This window comes from Mizuhopecten yessoensis, unplaced genomic scaffold (assembly GCF_002113885.1).
Source record: "Mizuhopecten yessoensis strain PY_sf001 unplaced genomic scaffold, ASM211388v2 scaffold10265, whole genome shotgun sequence".
Classification (NCBI taxonomy): Eukaryota; Metazoa; Mollusca; class Bivalvia; order Pectinida; family Pectinidae; genus Mizuhopecten; species Mizuhopecten yessoensis.
In genome coordinates this window covers 52,013-70,461 of record NW_018408460.1, presented here as the reverse complement: position 1 = coordinate 70,461, position 18,449 = coordinate 52,013, and the positions used below count along the sequence as shown (strand labels likewise).

General features: G+C 36.7%; 1 protein-coding gene and 1 long non-coding RNA gene across 2 annotated transcripts in view; both read left to right on the top strand.

Moving 5' to 3' along the window:
* LOC110459884 overlaps positions 1-18,449 on the top strand; it is a 101,909-nt gene that overhangs the window by 72,610 nt on the left and 10,850 nt on the right. The window contains exon 3 of the mRNA XM_021512353.1: positions 18,298-18,408. Within this exon, the coding sequence (XP_021368028.1) occupies positions 18,298-18,408 (111 nt within the window). The remainder of the gene's footprint in view (positions 1-18,297; positions 18,409-18,449) is intronic.
* Positions 11,250-12,208, top strand: LOC110459885. The gene is made up of 3 exons (XR_002463939.1): positions 11,250-11,363; positions 11,752-11,864; positions 11,905-12,208. It is a non-coding gene; the product is annotated as an uncharacterized LOC110459885 (long non-coding RNA).

Sequence of the window (18,449 nt, the reverse complement as noted above, 5' to 3'; positions counted from 1 at the left end):
CTACCCAACATCACAACTCACAGTATTATACTGAGTCTACCCAACAACACACCTCACAGTGGTATACTGAGTCTACCCAACAACACAACTCACAGTGTTATACTCAGTCTACCCAACATCACAACTCAAAGTGTTATACTGAGTCTACCCACCCTCACAACTCACAGTATTATACTGAGTCTACCCAACATCATAACTCACAGTGTTATACTGAGTCTGCCCAACCTCACAACTCACATTGTTATACTGGGTCTACCCAACCTCACAACTCACAGTGTTATACTGAGTCTACCCAACAACACACCTCACAGTGTTATACTGAGTCTACCCAACATCACAACTCACAGTGTTATAATGAGTTTACCCAACATCACAACTCACAGTGTTATACTGAGTCTACCCAACATCACAACTCTCAGTGTTATACTGAGTCTACCCAACATCACAACTCTCAGTGCTATACTGAGTCTACCCAACATCACAACTCACAGAGTTATACTGAGTCTACCCAACATCACAACTCACGGTGTTATACTGAGTCTACCCAACATCACAACTCTCAGTGCTATACTGAGTCTACCCAACCTCACAACTCACAGAGTTATACTGAGTCTACCCAACATCACAACTCACGGTGTTATACTGAGTCTACCCAACATCACAACTCTCAGTGTTATACTGAGTCTACCCAACATCACAACTCACGGTGTTATACTGAGTCTACCCAACATCACAACTCTCAGTGTTATACTGAGTCTACCCAACATCACAACTCTCAGTGTTATACTGAGTCTACCCAACATCACAACTCTCAGTGCTATACTGAGTCTACCCAACCTCACAACTCACAGTATTTTACTGAGTCTACCCAACATCACAAATCACAGTGTTATACTGAGTCTACCCAACAACACACCTCACCTCACAGTGTTATACTGAGTCTACCCAACATCCCAACTCACAGTGTTATACTGAGTCTACCCAACCTCACAACTTACAGTGTTATACTGAGTCTACCCAACATCACAACTCACGGTGTTATACTGAGTCTACCCAACATCACAACTCTCAGTGCTATACTGAGTCTACCCAACCTCACAACTCACAGTGTTATAGTGAGTCTACCAAACCTCACAACTCACAGTGTTATACTGAGTCTACCTAACCTCACAACTCACAGTATTTTACTGAGTCTACCCAACATCACAAATCACAGTGTTACTGAGTCTACCCAACAACACAACTCACAGTGTTATACTGAGTCTACCCAACAACACACCTAACAGTGTTATACTGAGTCTACCCAACATCACAACTCTCAGTGCTATACTGAGTCTACCCAACATCACAACTCACAGTGTTATAATGAGTTTACCCAACATCACAACTCACAGTGTTATACTGAGACTACCCAACCTCACAACTCACAGTGTTATACTGAGTCTACCTAACATCACAACTCACAGTATTATACTGAATCTACCCAACATCACAACTCACAGTGTTATACTAAGTCTACCCAACCTCACAACTCACAGTGTTATATTGAGTCTACCCAACATCACAACTCACAGTATTATACTGAGTCTACCCAACATCACAAATCACAGTGTTATACTGAGTCTACCAAACCTCACAACTCACAGTGTTATACTGAGTCTACCTAACCTCACAACTCACAGTATTTTACTGAGTCTACCCAACCTCACAACTCACAGTGTTATATTGAGTCTACCAAACCTCACAACTCACAGTGTTATACTGAGTCTACCTAACATCACAACTCACAGTATTATACTGAATCTACCCAACATCACAACTCACAGTGTTATACTAAGTCTACCCAACCTCACAACTCACAGTGTTATACTAAGTCTACCCAACCTCACAACTCACAGTGTTATAGTGAGTCTACCAAACCTCACAACTCACAGTGTTATACTGAGTCTACCTAACCTCACAACTCACAGTATTTTACTGAGTCTACCCAACCTCACAACTCACAGTGTTATACTAAGTCTACCCAACCTCACAACTCACAGTGTTATACTAAGTCTACCCAACCTCACAACTCACAGTGTTATATTGAGTCTACCAAACCTCACAACTCACAGTGTTATACTGAGTCTACCTAACCTCACAACTCACAGTATTTTACTGAGTCTACCCAACATCACAAATCACAGTGTTATACTGAGTCTACCCAACAACACACCGCACAGCGTTATACTGAGTCTACCCAACATCACAACTCACGGTGTTATACTGAGTCTACCCAACATCACAACTCTCAGTGCTATACTGAGTCTACCCAACCTCACAACTCACAGTATTTTACTGAGTCTACCCAACATCACAAATCACAGTGTTATACTGAGTCTACCCAACCTCACAACTCACAGTATTTTACTGAGTCTACCCAACATCACAAATCACAGTGTTATACTGAGTCTACCAAACATCACAACTCACAGTATTATATTGAGTCTACCCGACGTCAGTACATAGGTCCCTTATACTTTTGGTTTCCGTGTATGATTATTGTTATTATATACTGTTAGTTGTTTCATCATTTTAGTTGATATATTGAAATAACATCCAGCTTCTGGTTTGAATTGATAACTGAACGAGAGACTACAATTTTTAAATGTTTGTATCACTTTCGTTGACCTCATGATTAATCTTTATGTTTCTCTTTAATGTGCAGCTTGTGTATTGCCCATAGAGTTTACGTTGTTAGCTAATCTAGTTTTTGATACAATAATATGTCAGTTAAGGATATACACTGTATTTTAAAAATTTAGGCACGTGATTTCTATTTCTGATTGTCATAGGGTTTCTTCTCACATTCAAACTACTGGTAATTACCTGGTTTGAAATCACAATCAAAATCCCATTTGTCACTTTCTTGCTTTCATCATTCTTGTTTCCAAAGGGAGTTGGTGATTGTGAGATAGACAAGGAAGTTAAATTTTGCAAGATTTGCATATTGTTTTTTTTACAAAAGTAATGTCTGTTCAAATTTCTTGTGATCATTTTGTCTGTTACCAAAACCAGGTAAATTAATCCTATAGTGTTACGCTTAATTCATTCGTTTTAATAAATTTCCTTCAGGCGTTTAAAAAAACCGATATCTTTGAAAACATATTATTGATATTTATCTAGTATTTCTGCATATGAATACCGTAAATCGTCTCAGATGATTTTTTTTATAACGTGTTTATTCGATAAAACCATCACGTACGTGTTTGATGTGGTAAATCTATATGACTAACTGAATCAGTGAACTGCGTGCTTACGTAAATATATGTCACTATCTGAATCAGTGAACTGCGTGCTTACGTAAATATATGTCACTATCTAAATCAGTGAACTGGGTGCTTACGTAAATATATGTCACTATCTGAATCAGTGAACTGCGTGCTTACGTAAAAGAAAACTTTACGACAACTTCAACAGGGAAAAGCTCAACCAGGAGTAAATTTTGCATAAAAAGTGATATCTATCCGGCATGTATAGACTTGTGCCTGGAGATAGTGTTAATGGTAGCCTTACTTACTCTATAGCTACCAGCACTCGGTTATCAAGGAAAGGTAGACTTAACGAAACACTTAAGGAATAATTTAATCCATTTATTTATTTTCAAAAAAAATCGATATGCATACAAAATTACAAATTTATAGGACTCAAAATGACCAGAAGAAAATGAAACGTACATTTCTTTTCAGTGTTTAAAGAATTTCTGAGTAAAACGTATTTGAACGTTTAAGGCACTGTCTGTTAAGCTGGGGGAGAAGATATATCAATTATAAGGTGTTTATATATACATATATATATATCAATAAGGAGGTGTTTTATTGTTACATGTGTATCTATTTATGGAACAATGATTAAGTATTTTCCAAAATATAGCCGATTTTCTAAAATTTTAAGATTTAAAATTCTAAACATGATGACTGATGGATCTTTTTTATATTTTTTTTTGGTTAAAGATTCAGTCCCCAAGGCTAAACCTGTCGCTTGTTTCGTTCAATGATAGACTGCTCGGCCTAATTACTGTTTATTACGTCTATCGTGTTTAATGTTAGACTGCTCGGCCTAATTGCTTTTTATGTCGTCTATCGTGTTTAATGCTAGACTGCTCGGCCTCATTACTGTTTATTACGTCAATCGTGTTTAATGTTGAACTGCCCGGCCTAATACTGTTAATTACGTCTATCGTTTATAATGTTGGACTGCTCGGCCTAATTACTGTTAATTACGTCTATCGTGTTTAATGTTAGACTGCTCGGCCTAATTACTGTTTATTACGTCTATCGTGTTTAATGTTAGACTGCTCGGCCTAATTACTGTTTATTACGTCTATCGTGTTTAATGTTAGACTGCTCGGCCTAATTACTGTTTATTACGTCTATCGTGTTTAATGTTAGACTGCTCGGCCTAATTACTGTTTATTACGTCTATCGTGTTTAATGTTAGACTGCTCGGCCTAATTACTGTTTATTACGTCTATCGTGTTTAATGTTAGACTGCTCGGCCTAATTACTGTTTATTACGTCTATCGTGTTTAATGTTAGACTGCTCGGCCTAATTACTGTTTATTACGTCTATCGTGTTTAATGTTAGACTGCTCGGCCTAATTACTGTTTATTACGTCTATCGTGTTTAATGTTAGACTGCTCGGCCTAATTACTGTTTATTACGTCTATCGTGTTTAATGTTAGACTGCTCGGCCTAATTACTGTTTATTACGTCTATCGTGTTTAATGTTAGACTGCTCGGCCTAATTACTGTTTATTACGTCTATCGTGTTTAATGTTAGACTGCTCGGCCTAATTACTGTTTATTACGTCTATCGTGTTTAATGTTAGACTGCTCGGCCTAATTACTGTTTATTACGTCTATCGTGTTTAATGTTAGACTGCTCGGCCTAATTACTGTTTATTACGTCTATCGTGTTTAATGTTAGACTGCTCGGCCTAATTACTGTTTATTACGTCTATCGTGTTTAATGTTAGACTGCTCGGCCTAATTACTGTTTATTACGTCTATCGTGTTTAATGTTAGACTGCTCGGCCTAATTACTGTTTATTACGTCTATCGTGTTTAATGTTAGACTGCTCGGCCTAATTACTGTTTATTACGTCTATCGTGTTTAATGTTAGACTGCTCGGCCTAATTACTGTTTATTACGTCTATCGTGTTTAATGTTAGACTGCTCGGCCTAATTACTGTTTATTACGTCTATCGTGTTTAATGTTAGACTGCTCGGCCTAATTACTGTTTATTACGTCTATCGTGTTTAATGTTAGACTGCTCGGCCTAATTACTGTTTATTACGTCTATCGTGTTTAATGTTAGACTGCTCGGCCTAATTACTGTTTATTACGTCTATCGTGTTTAATGTTAGACTGCTCGGCCTAATTACTGTTTATTACGTCTATCGTGTTTAATGTTAGACTGCTCGGCCTAATTACTGTTTATTACGTCTATCGTGTTTAATGTTAGACTGCTCGGCCTAATTACTGTTTATTACGTCTATCGTGTTTAATGTTAGACTGCTCGGCCTAATTACTGTTTATTACGTCTATCGTGTTTAATGTTAGACTGCTCGGCCTAATTACTGTTTATTACGTCTATCGTGTTTAATGTTAGACTGCTCGGCCTAATTACTGTTTATTACGTCTATCGTGTTTAATGTTAGACTGCTCGGCCTAATTACTGTTTATTACGTCTATCGTGTTTAATGTTAGACTGCTCGGCCTAATTACTGTTTATTACGTCTATCGTGTTTAATGTTAGACTGCTCGGCCTAATTACTGTTTATTACGTCTATCGTGTTTAATGTTAGACTGCTCGGCCTAATTACTGTTTATTACGTCTATCGTGTTTAATGTTAGACTGCTCGGCCTAATTACTGTTTATTACGTCTATCGTGTTTAATGTTAGACTGCTCGGCCTAATTACTGTTTATTACGTCTATCGTGTTTAATGTTAGACTGCTCGGCCTAATTACTGTTTATTACGTCTATCGTGTTTAATGTTAGACTGCTCGGCCTAATTACTGTTTATTACGTCTATCGTGTTTAATGTTAGACTGCTCGGCCTAATTACTGTTTATTACGTCTATCGTGTTTAATGTTAGACTGCTCGGCCTAATTACTGTTTATTACGTCTATCGTGTTTAATGTTAGACTGCTCGGCCTAATTACTGTTTATTACGTCTATCGTGTTTAATGTTAGACTGCTCGGCCTAATTACTGTTTATTACGTCTATCGTGTTTAATGTTAGACTGCTCGGCCTAATTACTGTTTATTACGTCTATCGTGTTTAATGTTAGACTGCTCGGCCTAATTACTGTTTATTACGTCTATCGTGTTTAATGTTAGACTGCTCGGCCTAATTACTGTTTATTACGTCTATCGTGTTTAATGTTAGACTGCTCGGCCTAATTACTGTTTATTACGTCTATCGTGTTTAATGTTAGACTGCTCGGCCTAATTACTGTTTATTACGTCTATCGTGTTTAATGTTAGACTGCTCGGCCTAATTACTGTTTATTACGTCTATCGTGTTTAATGTTAGACTGCTCGGCCTAATTACTGTTTATTACGTCTATCGTGTTTAATGTTAGACTGCTCGGCCTAATTACTGTTTATTACGTCTATCGTGTTTAATGTTAGACTGCTCGGCCTAATTACTGTTTATTACGTCTATCGTGTTTAATGTTAGACTGCTCGGCCTAATTACTGTTTATTACGTCTATCGTGTTTAATGTTAGACTGCTCGGCCTAATTACTGTTTATTACGTCTATCGTGTTTAATGTTAGACTGCTCGGCCTAATTACTGTTTATTACGTCTATCGTGTTTAATGTTAGACTGCTCGGCCTAATTACTGTTTATTACGTCTATCGTGTTTAATGTTAGACTGCTCGGCCTAATTACTGTTTATTACGTCTATCGTGTTTAATGTTAGACTGCTCGGCCTAATTACTGTTTATTACGTCTATCGTGTTTAATGTTAGACTGCTCGGCCTAATTACTGTTTATTACGTCTATCGTGTTTAATGTTAGACTGCTCGGCCTAATTACTGTTTATTACGTCTATCGTGTTTAATGTTAGACTGCTCGGCCTAATTACTGTTTATTACGTCTATCGTGTTTAATGTTAGACTGCTCGGCCTAATTACTGTTTATTACGTCTATCGTGTTTAATGTTAGACTGCTCGGCCTAATTACTGTTTATTACGTCTATCGTGTTTAATGTTAGACTGCTCGGCCTAATTACTGTTTATTACGTCTATCGTGTTTAATGTTAGACTGCTCGGCCTAATTACTGTTTATTACGTCTATCGTGTTTAATGTTAGACTGCTCGGCCTAATTACTGTTTATTACGTCTATCGTGTTTAATGTTAGACTGCTCGGCCTAATTACTGTTTATTACGTCTATCGTGTTTAATGTTAGACTGCTCGGCCTAATTACTGTTTATTACGTCTATCGTGTTTAATGTTAGACTGCTCGGCCTAATTACTGTTTATTACGTCTATCGTGTTTAATGTTAGACTGCTCGGCCTAATTACTGTTTATTACGTCTATCGTGTTTAATGTTAGACTGCTCGGCCTAATTACTGTTTATTACGTCTATCGTGTTTAATGTTAGACTGCTCGGCCTAATTACTGTTTATTACGTCTATCGTGTTTAATGTTAGACTGCTCGGCCTAATTACTGTTTATTACGTCTATCGTGTTTAATGTTAGACTGCTCGGCCTAATTACTGTTTATTACGTCTATCGTGTTTAATGTTAGACTGCTCGGCCTAATTACTGTTTATTACGTCTATCGTGTTTAATGTTAGACTGCTCGGCCTAATTACTGTTTATTACGTCTATCGTGTTTAATGTTAGACTGCTCGGCCTAATTACTGTTTATTACGTCTATCGTGTTTAATGTTAGACTGCTCGGCCTAATTACTGTTTATTACGTCTATCGTGTTTAATGTTAGACTGCTCGGCCTAATTACTGTTTATTACGTCTATCGTGTTTAATGTTAGACTGCTCGGCCTAATTACTGTTTATTACGTCTATCGTGTTTAATGTTAGACTGCTCGGCCTAATTACTGTTTATTACGTCTATCGTGTTTAATGTTAGACTGCTCGGCCTAATTACTGTTTATTACGTCTATCGTGTTTAATGTTAGACTGCTCGGCCTAATTACTGTTTATTACGTCTATCGTGTTTAATGTTAGACTGCTCGGCCTAATTACTGTTTATTACGTCTATCGTGTTTAATGTTAGACTGCTCGGCCTAATTACTGTTTATTACGTCTATCGTGTTTAATGTTAGACTGCTCGGCCTAATTACTGTTTATTACGTCTATCGTGTTTAATGTTAGACTGCTCGGCCTAATTACTGTTTATTACGTCTATCGTGTTTAATGTTAGACTGCTCGGCCTAATTACTGTTTATTACGTCTATCGTGTTTAATGTTAGACTGCTCGGCCTAATTACTGTTTATTACGTCTATCGTGTTTAATGTTAGACTGCTCGGCCTAATTACTGTTTATTACGTCTATCGTGTTTAATGTTAGACTGCTCGGCCTAATTACTGTTTATTACGTCTATCGTGTTTAATGTTAGACTGCTCGGCCTAATTACTGTTTATTACGTCTATCGTGTTTAATGTTAGACTGCTCGGCCTAATTACTGTTTATTACGTCTATCGTGTTTAATGTTAGACTGCTCGGCCTAATTACTGTTTATTACGTCTATCGTGTTTAATGTTAGACTGCTCGGCCTAATTACTGTTTATTACCTGTACCGTGTTTAATGTTAGACTGCTCGGCCTAAATACTGTTTATTACGTCTATCGTGTTTAATGTTAGACTGCTCGGCCTAATTACTGTTTATTACGTCTATCGTGTTTAATGTTAGACTGCTCGGCCTAATTACTGTTTATTACGTCTATCGTGTTCAATGTTAGACAGCTCGGCCTAATTACTGTTTATTACGTCTATCGTGTTTAATGTTAGGCGGATCGGCCTTATTACTGTTTATTACGTCTATCGTGTTTAATGTTAGACTGCTCTGCCTAATTACTGTTTATTACGTCTATCGTGTTTAATGTTAGACTGCTGGGCCTAATTACTGTTTATGACGTCTTAGTCCGAATTATTCTGACGTTTTATCGACTTTTTTTTTATATCTGTCCATCGTCGATTGACTTCAGAACTGATCCGGCCCTCCGTAAAATTCGGGAAATAAGCGACCCGTACCCGGTTCGCACTTCAAACTGATATTTTAGAAACAAATCGTCACTTTCACACACATGTCGCACATTGAAATCTCCTTTTGTCCGTCGTCGTCCGTCGTGCGTCCGTAAACAATTTACATTTTCAACTTCTTCTCCAAAACCAATTTCAATCAAATTTTGCAGAAACCTTTCATGGCCAAAGGACAACCAAACATGTGACTTATATGGTCACCAGTCCCCAGGGCAATTTATATTGGTTTATAATGGTGGCAAATGATACTTTGATTATTACAACTTGATTGGAATTATAATCCTGAGTTGACAGTTTGATACTTTGAAACGTTTGAGCCAGCTCTACCCCCAAGGGCTGTAGGGCGGGGCCCAAAGGAGTCAGTTCCTTGTTTAGAGTCAGAGGTGCTAGTCTGTATGCTAAATATTGAATAAGGTGGTTTTATTGTTTTTTGTCGCTTTGAATAATATTTCTGTTTATGTTTTAAAATTAAAAATAAACTCTCTGTATGAATATATCAGAACTCGGGTTACCGTTAAGGCCCATTGGCCTCTTGTTTTGTGAATGAATGTAAAACGGTTACATCCATTTTGCATTAAGCCAACCAGTGCTTGGCTTGCGTTTATACCAGCACAAGTGTTTAAAAACATGCTCCGTTCAATACATATATCTCATTTAACGTGTTATCATATTTATTATGTGATTTAATATATATTTCATATTGCGCTGTTAAAGACAACACCGCAACAACCTAACGTATCGTCGAAATGTTTGCCTCTTATGAAGATCTCGTGTTATGTTAGGCGGTAGGAGAAGCGTTAAAATTGAGTTTGTGGTCCAATGAATGCAGTTTCTTCTCGTTTGATCTATAAATAGACGTTCAATAGATAGATAAATATAGGCGGATATATGCTGGACGTAATTACTTCTTATATTAATAACCAACCAAAGAATAAAATATAGATCCCATCTTTTTGCTGTCAGGTTTGAATATAAAATATGTTATTTTTCAATATTGTATAACGTTTATAAAATATCTCTTTTACATTAAGTTTTGACAGAATAGTTGTAACAATTTACAAGAATTGATTGACGAGGAGCGCTACATGATGTATGGTGTAAATTTATCACGAGATAGACTACAGTTATATGATACTAGAGGTCATCGTACGGGTCAAAGGCCCTATTCAAATCACACGCAAATAATCATTACATTTACATATTTTTTTTATTTTTTTTTTATGGTTCATAAGAACTTAATCAAGAAATACGTGACGCTAAATTATGTTACATGGCTAATATTACCCGAAACTAGTTTTATTTTTATTTTTTATCGCGAACCGATGAATATTTCCTTTCCTTAAATGATGATGTTATGTTCGACATAGATCTTATAATGGTCGTTATGTAAATGAGTTTTAACATGAATATTTACCTCATTAGCGGGGACTTGGTGGTGATGCACTCCGGGTTAAGTTTAAACATTTGATAAACTAACACGGTGTACTATACGGCGGGACTGGATAACACGTGTGGAGCCTGTATACATTCCTCTCTCAGTAGACTTTAACGTGATGGGGATCTCTGACGACACCTACTCAAGGGTAAAACAAGACAGGGCAAAATTAGAAGATGTTGGTTCGAGATTATATTGAAGATCGAAGTCGGGGATACGTCCGGTAAAATGGAGGATAGGTCTGATAATGTTTGAGATATGTGTGAAACAGTTGGGGATAGTATGATTAAGTGTTGGATAGGTGTGATAAATGTGATAAAGTGTAGGATAGGTGTGATAAATGTGATAAAGTGTAGGATAGGTGTGATAAATGTGATAAAGTGTAGGATAGGTGTGATAAAGTGTAGGATAGGTATGATAAAGTGTAGGATAGGTGTGATAAAGTGTAGGATAGGTATGATAAAGTGTAGGATAGGTGTGATAAAGTATAGGATAGGTATGATAAAGTGTAGGATAGGTATGATAAAGGATAGGATAGGTGTGATAAAGTGTAGGATAGGTGTGATAAATGTGATAAAGTATAGGATAGGTATGATAAAGTGTAGGATAGGTGTGATAAATGTGGTAAAGTGTAGGATAGGTGTGATGAAGTGTAGGATAGGTGTGGTAAAGTGTAGGATAGTTATGATAAAGTGTAGGATAGGTGTGGTAAAGTGTAGGAGGTGTGATAAATGTGATAAAGTGTAGAATAGGAGTGATAAAGTTCGTAATAGGTCTGATACTGTTTGAGATATGTGTGATAAAGTTCGTAATAGGTCTGATAATATTTAAGATATGTGTGATAAAGTTCGTAATAGATAGGTGTGGTAAAGTGTAGGATAGGTATGATAAAGTGTAGGATAGGTGTGATAAAGTTTGTAATAGGTCTGATAATGTTTGACATAGATGTGAAACAGTTGGGGATAGTATGATAAAGTGTAGGATAGGTGTGATAAAGTGTAGGATAGGTGTGGTAAAGTGTAGGATAGGTGTGATAAATGTGATAAAGTGTAGGATAGGAGTGATAAAGTTCGTAATAGGTCTGATAATGTTTGACATAGATGTGAAAAGGTTGGGGATAGTATGATAAAGTGTAGGATAGGTGTGATAAAGTGTAGGATAGGTGTGGTAAAGTGTAGGAGGTGTGATAAATGTGATAAAGTGTAGGATAGGTGTGATAAAGTTCGTAATAGGTCTGATAATGTTTAACATGGATGTGAAACAGTTGGGGATAGTATGATAAAGTGTAGGATAGGTGTGATAAATGTGATAAAATGTAGGATAGGTGTGATAAAGTTCGGGATAGGTGTGATAAAGTTTGACAAAGATGTGAAATAGTTGGGGATAGTATGATAAAGTGTAGGATAGGTGTGATAAAGTTCGTAATAGGTCTGATAATGTTTGACATAGATGTGAAACAGTTGGGGATAGTATGATAAAGTGTAGGATAGGGGTGATAAAGTTCGTAATAGGTCTGATAATGTTTAACATGGATGTGAAACAGTTGGGGATAGTATGATAAAGTGTAGGATAGGGGTGATAAAGTTCGTAATAGGTCTGATAATGTTTGAGATATGTGTGATAAAGATCGTAATAGGTCTGATAATGTTTGAGATATGTGTGATAAAGATCGTAATAGGTCTGATAATGTTTGAGATATGTGTGATAAAGTTCGTAATAGGTCTGTAAATGTTTGAGATATGTGTGATAACGTTCGTAATAGGTCTGATAATGTTTGACATATTTGTGATAAAGTTCGTAATAGGTCTGATAATGTTTGAGATATGTGTGATAAAGTTCGTAATAGGTCTGATAATATTTAAGATATGTGTGATAAAGTTCGTAATAGGTCTGATAATGTTTGAGATATGCGTGATAAAGTTCGTAATAGGTCTGTTAATGTTTAAGATATGTGTGATAAAGTTCGTAATAGGTCTGTTAATGTTTGAGATATGTGTGATAAAGTTCGTAATAGGTCTGATAATGTTTGACATATGTGTGATAATGTTTCAGATATGTGTGATAAAGTTTGTAATAGGTCTGTTAATGTTTGAGATATGTGTGATAAAGTTCGTAATAGGTCTGTTAATGTTTGAGATATGTGTGATAATGTTCGTAATAGGTCTGTTAATGTTTGGGATATGTGTGATAAAGTTCGTAATAGGTCTGTTAATGTTTGACATATGTGTGATAATGTTTGAGATATGTGTGATAAAGTTCGTAATAGATAGGTGTGGTAAAGTTTAGGATAGGTGGGATAAATGTGATAAAGTGTAGTATAGGTATGATAAAGGTATGATCAAGTGTAGTATAGGTATGATAAAGGTATGATCAAGTGTAGGATAGGGGTGATAAAGTGTAGGAAAGGTGTGATAAAGTGTAGTATAGGTATGATAAAGTGGAGGATAGGTATGATAAAGGATAGGATAGGTATGATAAAGGATAGGATAGGTATGATAAAGGTATGATCAAGTGTAGTATAGGTGTTATAAAGTGTAGGATAAGGGTAGGATAGGTGTGGTAAAGTTTAGGATAGGTGAGATAAAGTGTAGGATAGATGTGATAAATGTGATAAAGTGTAGAATAGGTATGATAAAGGTATGATCAAGTGTAGTATAGGTGTTATAAAGTGTAGGATAAGTGTAGGGTAGGTGTGATAAAGTTCGTAATAGGTCTCTTAATGGTTGACATATGTGTGATAATGTTCGTAATAGGTCTGTTAATGTTTGACATATGTGTGATAATGTTTGAGATTTGTGTGATAAAGTTCGTAACAGGTCTGTTAATGTTTGACATAGATGTGAAAAGGTTGGGGATAGTATGATAACGTGTAGGATAGGGGCGATAAATGTGATAAAGTGTAGTATAGGTATGATAAAGTATAGGATAGGTATGATCAAGTGTAGGATAGGTGTGATAAAGTGTAGGATAAGTGTAGGATAGGTGTGATAAATGTGATAAAGTGTAGGATAGGTGTGGTAAAGTGTAGGATAGGTGTGATAAATGTCATAAAGTTTAGGATAGGTGTGATAAAGTGTAGGATAGGTGTGGTAAAGTGGAGGATAGGTATGATAAAGTGTAGGATAGGTGTGATAAATGTGATAAAGTGAAGGATAGGTGTGATAAAGTGTAGGATAGGTGTGATAAAGTGTAGTATAGGTGTGATAAAGTGTAGGATAGGTGTGATAAAGTGTAGGATAGGTATGATAAAGTGTAGGATAGGTGTGATAAAGTATAGGATAGGTGTGATAAATGTGATAAAGTGTAGAATAGGTATGATAAAGTGTAGGATAGGTGTGTTAAAGTGTAGCATAGGTATGATAAAATGTAGGATAGGTGTGATAAATGTGATAAAGTGTAGGATAGGTATGATAAAGTGTAGGATAGGTGTGATAAAGTGTAGGATAGGTGTGATAAAGTGTAGGATAGGTATGATAAAGTGTAGGATAGGTGTGATAAAGTGTAGGATAGGTGTGATAAAGTGTAGGATAGGTGTGATAAAGTGTAGGATAGGTGTGATAAAGTGTAGGATAGGTGTGATAAAGTGTAGGATAGGTGTGATAAAGTGTAGGATAGGTGTGATAAAGTGTAGGATAGGTGTGATAAAGTGTAGGATAGGTGTGATAAAGTGTAGGATAGGTGTGATAAAGTGTAGGATAGGTGTGATAAAGTGTAGGATAGGTGTGATAAAGTGTAGGATAGGTGTGATAAAGTGTAGGATAGGTGTGATAAAGTGTAGGATAGGTGTGATAAAGTGTAGGATAGGTGTGATAAAGTGTAGGATAGGTGTGATAAAGTGTAGGATAGGTGTGATAAAGTGTAGGATAGGTGTGATAAAGTGTAGGATAGGTGTGATAAAGTGTAGGATAGGTGTGATAAATTGTAGGATAGGTGTGATAAAGTGTAGGATAGGTGTGATAAAGTGTAGGATAGGTGTGATAAAGTGTAGGATAGGTGTGATAAAGTGTAGGATAGGTGTGATAAAGTGTAGGATAGGTGTGATAAAGTGTAGGATAGGTGTGATAAAGTGTAGGATAGGTGTGATAAAGTGTAGGATAGGTGTGATAAAGTGTAGGATAGGTGTGATAAAGTGTAGGATAGGTGTGATAAAGTGTAGGATAGGTGTGATAAAGTGTAGGATAGGTGTGATAAAGTGTAGGATAGGTGTGATAAAGTGTAGGATAGGTGTGATAAAGTGTAGGATAGGTGTGATAAAGTGTAGGATAGGTGTGATAAAGTGTAGGATAGGTGTGATAAAGTGTAGGATAGGTGTGATAAAGTGTAGGATAGGTGTGATAAAGTGTAGGATAGGTGTGATAAAGTGTAGGATAGGTGTGATAAAGTGTAGGATAGGTGTGATAAAGTGTAGGATAGGTGTGATAAAGTGTAGGATAGGTGTGATAAAGTGTAGGATAGGTGTGATAAAGTGTAGGATAGGTGTGATAAAGTGTAGGATAGGTGTGATAAAGTGTAGGATAGGTGTGATAAAGTGTAGGATAGGTGTGATAAAGTGTAGGATAGGTGTGATAAAGTGTAGGATAGGTGTGATAAAGTGTAGGATAGGTGTGATAAAGTGTAGGATAGGTGTGATAAAGTGTAGGATAGGTGTGATAAAGTGTAGGATAGGTGTGATAAAGTGTAGGATAGGTGTGATAAAGTGTAGGATAGGTGTGATAAAGTGTAGGATAGGTGTGATAAAGTGTAGGATAGGTGTGATAAAGTGTAGGATAGGTGTGATAAAGTGTAGGATAGGTGTGATAAAGTGTAGGATAGGTGTGATAAAGTGTAGGATAGGTGTGATAAAGTGTAGGATAGGTGTGATAAAGTGTAGGATAGGTGTGATAAAGTGTAGGATAGGTGTGATAAAGTGTAGGATAGGTGTGATAAAGTGTAGGATAGGTGTGATAAAGTGTAGGATAGGTGTGATAAAGTGTAGGATAGGTGTGATAAAGTGTAGGATAGGTGTGATAAAGTGTAGGATAGGTGTGATAAAGTGTAGGATAGGTGTGATAAAGTGTAGGATAGGTGTGATAAAGTGTAGGATAGGTGTGATAAAGTGTAGGATAGGTGTGATAAAGTGTAGGATAGGTGTGATAAAGTGTAGGATAGGTGTGATAAAGTGTAGGATAGGTGTGATAAAGTGTAGGATAGGTGTGATAAAGTGTAGGATAGGTGTGATAAAGTGTAGGATAGGTGTGATAAAGTGTAGGATAGGTGTGATAAAGTGTAGGATAGGTGTGATAAAGTGTAGGATAGGTGTGATAAAGTGTAGGATAGGTGTGATAAAGTGTAGGATAGGTGTGATAAAGTGTAGGATAGGTGTGATAAAGTGTAGGATAGGTGTGATAAAGTGTAGGATAGGTGTGATAAAGTGTAGGATAGGTGTGATAAAGTGTAGGATAGGTGTGATAAAGTGTAGGATAGGTGTGATAAAGTGTAGGATAGGTGTGATAAAGTGTAGGATAGGTGTGATAAAGTGTAGGATAGGTGTGATAAAGTGTAGGATAGGTGTGATAAAGTGTAGGATAGGTGTGATAAAGTGTAGGATAGGTGTGATAAAGTGTAGGATAGGTGTGATAAAGTGTAGGATAGGTGTGATAAAGTGTAGGATAGGTGTGATAAAGTGTAGGATAGGTGTGATAAAGTGTAGGATAGGTGTGATAAAGGTGATAAAGTGTAGGATAGGTATGATAAAGTGTAGGATAGGTGTGATAAAGTGTAGGATAGGTGTGATAAAGTGTAGGATAGGTGTGATAAAGTGTAGGATAGGTGTGATAAATGTGATAAAGTGTAGGATAGGTGTGATAAATTTGATAAAGTGTAGGATAGGTGTGATAAAGTGTAGGATATGTGTGATAAATGTGATAAAGTGTAGGATAGGTATGATAAAGTGTCGGATAGGTGTGATAAATGTGATAAAGTGTAGGATAGGTACGATAAAGCGTAGGATAGGTGTGATAAAGTATAGGATAGGTATGATAAAGTGTCGGATAGGTGTGATAAATATGATAAAGTGTTGGATAGGTATGATAAAGTGTCAGATAGGTGTGATAAATTTGATCAAGTGTAGGATAGGTGTGATAAATATGATAAAGTGTTGGATAGGTATGATAAAGTGTAGGCTAGGTGTGATAAATGTGATAAAGTGTAGGATAGGTATGATAAAACGTAGGATAGGTGTGATAAAGTGTAGGATATGTGTGATAAAGTGTAAGATAGGTGTGATAAAGTTTAGGATAGGTGTGATAAAGTGTGATGAACGTGCGATGAATCGGGATATATGTGTGATAAAGTTCGTAATAGGTCTGATAATGTTTGAGATATGTGTGAAACAGTTGGGGATAGTATGATTGGGTGTTGGATAGGTGTGATAAATGTGATAAAGTGTAGGATAGGTGTGATAAAGTGTGATGAACGTGCGATGAATCGGGATTACCACTTTAGAACAACAGAACACAGCGTGATGTACACATCACTGAATAGGTTTTAGATCATTTAGACAGTCCGACTTTAAAGATACCGCCATTGGATCCAACTTTTATGGACAATATTGCTGGATGAAATCAACTGTAGGCTAGACTATGTTTGCTGATGAAATAATCATTCTAAATAGACATGGCCACAGATCAAAACAAATTTTGCCACAGTGAGACCGAAGAAAGGGGAAAGCCCTACAACTTTTTTCAAAGAGAATTACTGGCGAAATGTTTTTACTATACAGTAAATCAGAACACCATCAATGCATCAGATATTTGAGTGCAGTATTGTCGTCTGATAGAGTGGGTGTTTGTTAAATCCAAATAGAAATTAAAAAAATAATTAATTCAGTAGTATCAAAAATTATTGTATCCAAATATTTTGACTTGCGTTAACACTTCTTCATGCCATAAATGCCACCGACCGCGTTAAATATATGTAGAAGTATATTAAAAAGATAAATATCTTTCATGTTGTATGACACGCGTCAAGATCAATGGTCCCCTGAATACTGGTAGTGTGTTCACTCTCATCTGCATAATCGGGTTTTTTACCACACGTCTGAAATCATCTCAAGGTTAGGTAAAACTAAACACAGTAGGAGAATGAAGTGCAATGGTAAGACTATGAGAACCTGGTATCTGATTGAGATGTAAAAGCGCTTATAAAGGTACGAACTGCAGCTTTGATGGTAGAAATTGCTTTTGAATTAAAAACCGAATTGCTAGCTTTAACAAGGTTAGTGTATACGGGGTTGTCAGCTCTAACAAGGTAAGTGTATACGGGGATGTCAGCTCTAACAAGGTTAGTGTATACGGGGATGTCAGCTTTAACAAGGTTAGTGTATATGGGGATGTCAGCTCTAACAAGGTTAGTGTATACGGGGATGTCAGCTCTAACAAGGTTAGTGTATACAGGGATGTCAGCTTTAACAAGGTTAGTGTATACGGGGATGTCAGCTCTCTAACAAGGTTAGTGTATACGGGGATATCAGCTCTAACAAGGTCCTTTTGAACATTGCATATATAGTATTTATTGGTACTTTCGATCTTTTACAGAATCAAGGGATTAAAACGCCGGCGTCAGCGCCGTCTGTAGGAGAAGAGGAATACTCCCCACCGACCCCTCCACGGACGCCGAACCATTCAGTCTCGGCACCCTACCAACAGGTAGTATGACCAGCATGTACCTTAATTACAAATAGGGCCAT